A 9,821-nucleotide genomic window follows, 5' to 3' on the forward strand; every position below is an offset into this window, starting at 1 on the left:
CAAGATTCAAGATTCAAGATCCCCTGAGCAAGCAAGCAGGCACTATTAGCTCAATGGTAAAAATGTCAGCACTTGCGCAGGAAACCGGGTTCAAATCCGGGGTAGAAGAGGAAAGTTACATAGTGCAGCTTTAAGATGATGTCAAACTAAGGCCAGAAGCCAGTTTACTTAATTATCACATTGATTGGAAATAGGGGAAAACAATTAGCCTGACTCTGTACAAACCAAGCTAACAAAACCTCATGAAATGAGCACATCTCAGTGTTGTAGCTAATCTGCACAAAAAGTGAAGTGTAAAAGCAACAATATAATGTATTAACATACTTGCTGAGTGCTTGTCACAAGTTGTTTGCTGTAAGATTAACGAGATAGGATGGCACTTTGACATCACTGTATTAGGTGAAAAGTAATCTCTCAAGAACAGATTCTGCTCTCTGCTCGGGGGGGTTCGTCCATAGAGGTATAATATAACTAGAGGGCGGATTGCCCCGCCCCCAGCTATCATTTCAATGACCCGGAAACCTGCCGGAAGTAGAATTATTGAGTCGTTTTTGATCACGCATAGAGTTATGAGCATGCGCACTAGTGTCCTTTTTGCGTTCTACGGCAGCCCGTGTGTCAAGGATTGAACGCGAGATATTTATTAAATACACTCGAGATGCACATTTATATGTAAATGCATATGTATGTATGTATAATATGTTTACATATTTATATGTATAAATATAAATATCTCTCAGTATGTTTTGCGCGTGCATGTATTTCTCCCCGCCTGCAGTTCCAGCTTTGGCCACTGGGGTGGCAGCTTCAATGTTTCTCAGCAACTCTGGGGGCTTGGGTTCATCATATCGCGTACGCACTGGCCTACAAGTGGGCGTGCCTTCAGATCAGGAAGCAGGCCACGCTTTACCCAATCAAATGTAGTGGGCGGGTTTTACGTGTCTGCCGATCCTTCCCCACAAACCGAAACTCATTTAACAATAGCGTCCTCGGAGCAGACAAAACCACGGAAAGATACTCACATTTTAACTTGCTCTTTCATCATAGAAACAAGTGGGCTTATAACCAAAACGATCCATGTTCTCTGGGAGAAGTGGTGTTAGTGTTCCGTGTAGAAATATTGTTAGTGGGAATGAAAACATAGTCGCACCACCGGAAGTGAAAGGCTGAAGGCAGACCAAAACCCCGGTTTCCTTGCGCACGAGTGCTCCATTTTGCTCCCCCCAGAGCTAAGTGAAATAGTAAAAAACAGCAGAGGGCGCTGTTTTTCCTTTTTTTTTTTGGCGATGGGTTCCCAGATTGGGTGAAAAGTGAAACTGACTGATGCCAGCTTTTAATTATATGAATAATAATTATGATAGTGGAATTATTATAATTTGTCAAATGTGCTTCTTGATAAGGGCCATTGGGCAGGCCATTACAAGAAAGCACCCAAATGCTTTATTAGCCTACTATTTGGTTCTGGGAAGTTAAACTTCTCATTTACACATAATACTTAATTCACATTCAGTTGACCCATCGCTCGAGGGTCTGCAGATCTGTTCTATTTGATGAGCGATGCAGTTGAACTGCAGTTTCACGGTTGGATGTTAAATGGGGCGTAGAACAATGAAAATGGTGTACACAGGAACGTGCATTTGATTTACTTGGATTCATGATATGATAAACCTGCGATCTGCACAAATCAAAGATTTACGCACCCTTTGAATGTCACGTGGGTCTTTACATAGTCGCAAAACTACACTCAAATATAGTAGAAAATGTATGAGCAGCTTTGTGGATGAGGCCCTTTCTTTCTGGAGTCATGTGATCAAGATGTATTTGTTAAATTTTTCAGAAATCCTTTCCAATTGGCTATGACTAACTTCCGTCTGTTGGGTGATTTTCTTTGTAATCCCTGAATCAAGCAGACTGCATCTCTGCTAATGGGTGAACTTCACAAGCTACTCAGCTATATTACACTCACAGCTCATGTTATGTCAAGAAAAGTCGTGTCCTACAGCCTTTTTTTAATATTGTGATATCATATCGTGGATTTGTTACCGTGATACTATCACATTGTGAGTTTTGGTTACCATAACATGCCTTGTATTTAGGACATTATAAATTGTTATGGAGTATTACTTAGTTCTAGAGGGTAATAATACATGGTGGGTTAAAATAAAGCATGTACTGTACCTTTGTCTTGTTATTTTAGGTTTTAGGACGATGGAGATTATGACCACAGCTCTGGATCTGTTTGGTGGAAACAGCTCTGATTACAAGGATGAACATGATGAACTCAAGAAATCCCTCAAGATTATGTCCATCACCATAAACACCCTGGTCTGTGTGCTCGGCGTGTTGGGGAACGGAGTTGTCATCTGGGTGACGGTGACAGGCTTTAAAATGAAGAAAACCGTCAACACCGTTTGGTATCTCAACCTCGCTGTGGCCGACTTCCTCTTCACAGCGTTCCTGCCGCTGACCATCACGGAAACAGCTCTGGACGACCACTGGCCTTTTGGAATATTCATGTGCAAACTGAACTTTACCGTTCTCTCCATCAACATGTACGCCAGCGTCTTCATTCTGATGGCCATCAGTGTTGACAGATGTGTATCTGTGGCGTGGCCAGTGTGGTTGGCACGCCGCAGTGTCAGAAAGGCGTCTTGTGTAAGTCTGGGTGTCTGGGTTCTGGCCTTGGCTCTCAGCTTCCCTTACTTAATCTTGATGGACACACGACCCTCCCTCGATGATAAGGATATCATCTGGTGCTTACCAGGTTATAACCTCACCGATGGCTACAGTCTTGCGGCTATGGTCTTCACTCAGTTCCTCATGGGATTCGTGGTCCCTTTCACCGTCATTGTCTCCAGCTATTCTGTCATAATTTACCGGCTCAGGGGTAAGCACTTGAGCTTGCTCCGATCAGATGGCCCCTTAAAAATCATAGCGGCTGTTATCACTGCATTTTTCCTGTGCTGGGCCCCCTTTCACATCATGGAACAGGTTGTGTTGTGGGGGAGATTCATGGCGGCAGAGCACAGTGAAACACTGGATCGTGTGATCATCATCGGGGTGCCCATAGCCACCTGCCTGGCTTTTCTCAACAGCTGCCTGAACCCGCTGTTGTACGTGTTCATCGGGAGTCCGGATTTCAAGGCTGGATTTCGCAGGTCTGTCCTAAAAGTGCTGGAGTCTGAAGAGCTGCCTCAGACCAACACTTCCACAAAACCAGAGATCACCTGTCAGACTGCCTTGTCTGAGACACAGGTATAGGGTTATTTCTTTATGTAATTCGTACAACTGTTAATAGCTTTTCTTTTCTTCTCATAAACACATACAGTACATAGAACCCACAGGTACCATAACTGATACACAAAACACTGCAATTGGTTTCACAAACATTAAACATGCTATTGCCTAGTGCGCACAATGCAAAAGAATACCATAACATGGCAACCAGGTTTTAATTCAATGACACAAACTTGTATAGCAGTGGTGTATAGTTCTAAGTACATTTACTCAAGTACTGTACTTTTATTATTTAGTACTATTTTTACTTTAGTGGAGTATTTCCAATTTTCAATACTGTTACTTCTACTACATCTCAGAGGCAAATATTGTACTGTTACTTTGTAGATTTGTATCTACTTTTCAGAAAGATGTTTATAGGCTAGATTTTGAATTTAAACATTAACATTAAGCTCTATATTTTGGCTATTTGAAAATAGAAGATCTACAAGCTCACAACGCGTGGCATCGCCATGGGTTGAGAGCTTGTAGATCAGCTATTTTTAAAATATTTGTATAGGCTAGATCTTGAAAACTTGAAATGGGACATTTCAAGTTTTCCTGTTTTTTTTCCCTTTTACTCAAGTAATTTTTTTATTCCGGACTTTTACAAAAAATAAGTCATTTTGGGGGTGAACTATCCCTTTAACCATCACTGTACCTTGAGCTGCTGCAGGGCGAGTTTTTTCAATCATGATAAACCAAGCATGGCCTTGTGCTCTGGGGATGAAAGCGCTCAATGTCATGTATGTCCAATGAGTTCAGCATGTCACTGTGGACCGCTGTGGACATGCATCAGGGACAGGTGACTGTGAGTCCGTGAAGTAGCCTAGTTTTCAGGCGACACTAATAAAAAAGAAAGGCCGTTCAGATAACTGATGTAGATTGAGCACATTTGCGCTCTCGCGGGTAACTTTGGAGCCGAGTCGGCAATGCCCATATAAACGAAACGCGCCGGATCCAGTGTGCACCGCGGCGCTGCGTGCATGGGGTTAAATGATTACATTATTCATATTGCACTAAATCCTCCCCTAATAAACCATTTTTAGATCAACAACATTACAACAGACACATTATGCAAAAAGGTTTTAATGTGTTGATTTGAATGGTTAAACTTATAACTCCCATACAAAACCTTTTCACCATAGAAACCTAGGGGGTGCTGCAGCCCCCTCAGCACCACTACTTTGGGCATGGGTCTTCCAGAGGTATTCAAGGATAGGATAACAACTGAATTGAGACCAAGCTAATTTTCTCGTACTATGCAATAGGTATATATTTTCTTTCTCGTCATCGTCTGTGACCACTGTGTTGCTGGTATTTTACTGAGGTAAACCATTAATTTTCCCCCACGGCTATGGTTGGGACCTGTTTTTAGGTTAGATTGACTGCACTACTACACTACACACCTGGTACCATCAGAACATGATCCACACTGTATCTTACATCCAGCCCCATGACACAGAGACAGTGCCACACATCTGAAATGGTTGCAGCCATTATAAAGCACTGGTTCTCAAAGTGGGGTCTGTGGACCCCCAGGGGCCCTTGAGGTGGTTCCAGGGGGTTCCCAGTAAAATAGCATCAAAATAAGTTTATCCACTTTCACCCTATATAAATTGGCCATTTGAAAATAGCCGATCTACCAGCTCATAACGTGTTGCAAGAGTTATTCAGACTTTAAGGTGGACTTGGTCGAGTCTGTCGTAACCACCCACTATCAACTAAATCCCCTCCCCCCTTCGCCCCTACACCCCTTCCTTGCCCCTTCCTTGTCTTCATCACATCCCCCTTCCTTCATGGTCAGATTTAACAACAGCTCTGATCACTGTATTTGTCTCCGCCAGGCCGAAAGGCACGGCAGAGACTATGGGCCCGATTCCAGGTGGACAGGACTGTCAACACTATTTGGCATCTCAACCTCTGTGGCCGACTTCCGACATCGGCTGTGGCCGACTTCCTCTTCACAGCGGGATTTCAAGGTTGAATTTCGCAGGTCTGTCCCAAAAGTGCTGGTGCCTGAAGAGCTGCCTCAGACCAACACTTCCAAAAAACCAGGGATCACCTGCCAGACTGCCTTGTCTGAGACACAGGTATGGGGTAATTTTTTCATGTACTTCAATTTGTACAACTGTAAATGGCTTTTTTTTCCTCTGTACATTATCCAAGATTGAAACATTGATGAAAAATATCCAAAATAATATGTTGAAGTTAAAAACAGTATTGTTTGTAGGTTCTCTTTGACATGCTTCTTTAATGTTTTAATAGTTTAGCAGTTCTCTCTGCTCTCGCTACCTTCCCTCCTTTTTCTTCTTCTCCCTTTCTGAAAAAAACAACAACATGATGGAGCTTACGCAAAAAAGGAATTTCACCCACTTTTTACACCTGTAAACCAGGGGGGGGGACTTTTTTCTTATTTCCACACAACAGCTCTAGTCCATGAGCCAGACAAGATTTCATTATCGAAAGAGTGGGCAAAACCATACCTATATTAAATTGTTCATAGGGTCAATACGAGTAAATACATTTATGATAACCTCTCCACAGGAGCAGCTTTTTCATGGTTATCACATTTTCCCCATACGTACATGACGAAAAAATGACAAAATTTAAAAAAGAGTTATCATAATGAAACTTCCTGAGTTGATTACTTACATGAAGACAATGATTTATCATATTACAAGTTATCTGAAATTGTATATTTAAATATGCAAATTAGGCATTTGGTCCATGAGCCAGAGCCCCAAAATTGAGCCAGATATTGAATATTTCCTCGTTAAAAACTTTCGACTCCAACATCTTAACAAAATGAAATAAGTATGTTGACTCTGGCTTTGTCCAATGTTACAATGTTGATTCTGGAAAGTTATGCAAATTTGGGCATATTTTCCTAATGCCTAATTTGCATATTTAAATATACAATTTCAGAAAGCTTGTAATACGATAAATCATTGTCTTCATGTAAGTAATCAACTCAGGAAGTTTCATTATGATAACTCTTTTTTAAATTTTGTAATTTTTTCACCTCATGTACGTATGGGGAAAATAACAAAATGTTTGATAACCATGAAAAAGCTACTCCTGTGGAGAGGTTATCATATATTTATTTACTCGTATTGACCCTATGAACAATTTAATATAGGTTTGGTTTTGCCCACTCTTTCGATAATCATTGCTCAATTTTGGGGCTCTGGCTCATGGACTATCTAAGGTGTATTAAAGACATAGTTCAATGTTGAAAATGAGTGGTATTCCCCTTTATATACCACCCCTTCCAGGGGGTTCCCAGTAAAATAGCATCAAAATAAGTTTATCCACTTTCACCCTGTATAAATTGGCCATTTGAAAATAGCTGATCTACCAGCTCATAACGTGTCGCAAGAATTATTCAGACTTTAAGGTGGACTTGGTCGAGTCTGTCAGAACCACCCACTATCAATTAAAACCTCCCCCCTCCCCCCTTCATCCCTATACACCCCTTGCCCCTTCTAGTCAGAATCAGAATCAATCAGTCATTACCTAACCTACCTAACATCTCCTGGAATCCCTGTTACCGCTTACCCTGTGTGTTTGACATCTAGCCCTGCTCCAACACATCTGATTTGTATTTTCACCAGCTGCGTGGGCAGTGTCAGGGATCAAACCTAGAACATTGCGGTCCAAAAGTGCATGTTTAGAAATGCTCATTGCGTAGTCCCAGATGTACATAAACCCAAAGCTTTAAGATAAAGAAACTGAGATGTTAACATCATCTGTTTGTAGGAAACACTTGAGGAACGAATCCATGAAACTCTGAAGGAGCTGGGTAAGGACGAGTTCAAGGAGTTCAAGTGGTATCTGCGAAAGAGCAAAAACCTTGAAGGCCTCCAACCGCTCCCAAAGGACAGACTGGAGGACGCTGACAAGATGGAGACTACCAATCTGATCGTGCAAGCCTATCCACAGAAGAAAGTTGAGATCGTGATGAATGTCCTAAAGAAGATCAGCAGAGAGGATCTAGTGTTGAGCGTTCAAGGTAGGTAGATCTTTACGAGTTAATGCAGTATATATATATATATATATATATATATATATATATATGTATGGGTCAAAGACGTATAAGGTTGTCTAGGTATCAAAACATCTAAACGGCAAAAAATCCCTAAAATAGTTTTTTTAATGTTCATTGGAGTGTCACCTATTCCCTAGTAATATTCATATTCATGAATAGTCAGTAATTCTATTCTATTCATATAAATGTACCCCAAAAAATGTCATTCAGTGTAACGCTTAAATTAAATCCAATACAATTATGCCCTTTTTTCACAATCACAAGGTTGTATATCAATGCTTAGACTGTCAGAAATTGTATAACTAAGGGAAAAATGTAATTATTTTATTTTGAATACCACATATTTGATGTGTCATTGGTACAACGCACAAGTTGTTGAAGGTTTTTTACAAAAACGTCCTCCCTTAAACTGACAAAAGAGAAAAAGGTTTGATTTTTTTTTCTCATCCTTTGAGATTTGTTTTTGTCCATCTTAGTCAACAACACACGCCAGTATTTAAATAATAATAATACATTAAAATACAAATTTTAATGTATTATTATTATTTAAATACTGGCGTTACAATTAATTACTATCTTGTTACCCTGAATGACACATAGAACTACGTACAGCCCATTCCTGGAGCAATAACAGTTATGGCCCTATGAACTATTATTACTAACAACACTTTCTTTTGTACACTTTACCTATTTTTCAGTTATAAATATATAATATTATATAAGGGTGTGTCACCAGAACCAAGGACGGGTGTTTTTGATGAATCTAACAAAAAGAGTTTGAAGTTATAATGGGTTTGTATAGGAAGGGGGCGTGTCTGATAAAATGAATATCAAACATCTAAATACTGAATAAGCAACTTAAAAACTGTCTGGGGGGCTCACAAAAGCCTGAGTAGATGATAAAATGACCCCATTTAAAAAAAAAAAGAAGTGAAATATCCCTTTAAGTTGTCCTGGAAGCAAGGCCAAATGAGATAGCAGTACAATCTAAACATCTACCCTTATTTCAGGATGTCTTCTCTCAATTGAAATTATGAGTAAGCATCTATGACAAAGGGCCATGAAAATAGAATTGTGGTCCTTTGGCTCAACTTGTCTCAGGTTAGGGGTAAGTTGATCCAAGTCAACTTGACCCACATGATATTTAATATTTCAAGTTTAAACTTGAACAAATAATGTATTCACTTATCAAAAATAATGTAATAACACATTTCCCTTTTGCAAATAGTCTTATTTATTTTCTTAACAGTTATTTAAACAATATAAAGCCAATTAAATAAAGTTTGTTATTCAGAACCTTCAATTGTTAATACAATATTGCAAACTTCTCTTAAATGAATATGTTCATCCAAATTAAAGGTCATTCAGCATAATTGGAGTAGCAAAGACATAATGAAAAATATGAACAGTGATTAATATTAGGATAATTGGCTCAATTTACCCCCAGGCATTTGGTTAATTTGACCCCACAGCCACCATTTTAGACAAAAATTTCTAGAATAATACTTCAGAGAATTTATTTGCTAAATTATTCACATGGTTTTATCCATTGGCAAATCACCAACATGTAAGATAATTTTTTTTAGACCTGGGTCAATTTGCTTTGATATAACCATTATACCTGACGTGTAGAAATCTTACTTTGACCAGCAAAACAAACGTTTTTTTTGTGTAAAATAATGTTTTCTACTTTCCCCATGTGTTTCCCAATTTCACAGCCAGGTGTAAATGATGGATGTTTACTAGATTTAAGGTCACATGACAACACAGTTTTCTAGTTTTCTAGATAAAGGGGGTGGTTCAACTTACCCGCTATATCTCCCCATACAATCCCCATATCCCCCATTAATTATAACTGAAAACAATGCATTATTTCTCCTCCAGGTAGTCCAGTCGTTGGCCTGAATCGGTCAAACGTGTCAGCAATCATGACGACATCACTGGATGTCCACTCCGGACCTGGTCAGCGACTGGATGAATCCGAAATCCCTTCAACTTCCAAATAACGTGTCTTGTGAGAGGATGCATACATTTTTAGTTAATTTTTAGTTAAAAGTTTAGCAGTTTGAATAAAAACAGTGATAAGAATAGAGAAAAGACAAAGAAATAAAGGAAACAATGTCACATATACTTAAGGTAGGGTAAGTGATATTTCTTTGTTAATCATTTTTAGCTTTTTTTTATGTTAAAGTACAATATTCTGATAGTAATCATTGCTACAGAGCATTTGTTCGGTCACAGGGGTCTCTCCAGCTCTTTAGTAAACAGAATATAGTAAATTTTCAGGTAGGTGACACATTTTAAGCCAATCAGGAGAGAGCACTGAAAATGCGTTTAATAAAGAGTTGGAGAGACATGGGAGACTGAACAAACACTCTATAGCAATGGGTACTATCAGAATATAGAGCTATTTAACACTTATTTTAACCAAAGTAAATCACTTACCCAATTTAAGCATAAGGCATAAGGTCAAAATAGAAATAAAGTATGCAAG

At 39.3% G+C, this 9,821-nt stretch overlaps 1 protein-coding gene across 1 annotated transcript; it reads left to right on the forward strand.

Annotated features, from left to right (window-relative positions):
• Positions 1-2,208: 2,208 nt before the first annotated feature.
• LOC308095726 (chemerin-like receptor 1) lies at positions 2,209-9,333 on the forward strand (the record flags this gene model as incomplete). Its single annotated transcript, XM_080442765.1, has 4 exons — positions 2,209-3,255; positions 5,124-5,369; positions 7,039-7,291; positions 9,212-9,333. The coding sequence occupies 4 exons, from the start codon at positions 2,209-2,211 to the stop codon at positions 9,331-9,333; spliced, it is 1,668 nt and encodes a 555-aa protein (XP_080298891.1).
• Between the last annotated feature and the right edge of the window lie 488 nt (positions 9,334-9,821).

Source organism: Gymnoscopelus braueri, assembly GCF_963280865.1.
Source record: "Gymnoscopelus braueri genome assembly, chromosome: 11".
Taxonomy (NCBI): domain Eukaryota; kingdom Metazoa; phylum Chordata; class Actinopteri; order Myctophiformes; family Myctophidae; genus Gymnoscopelus; species Gymnoscopelus braueri.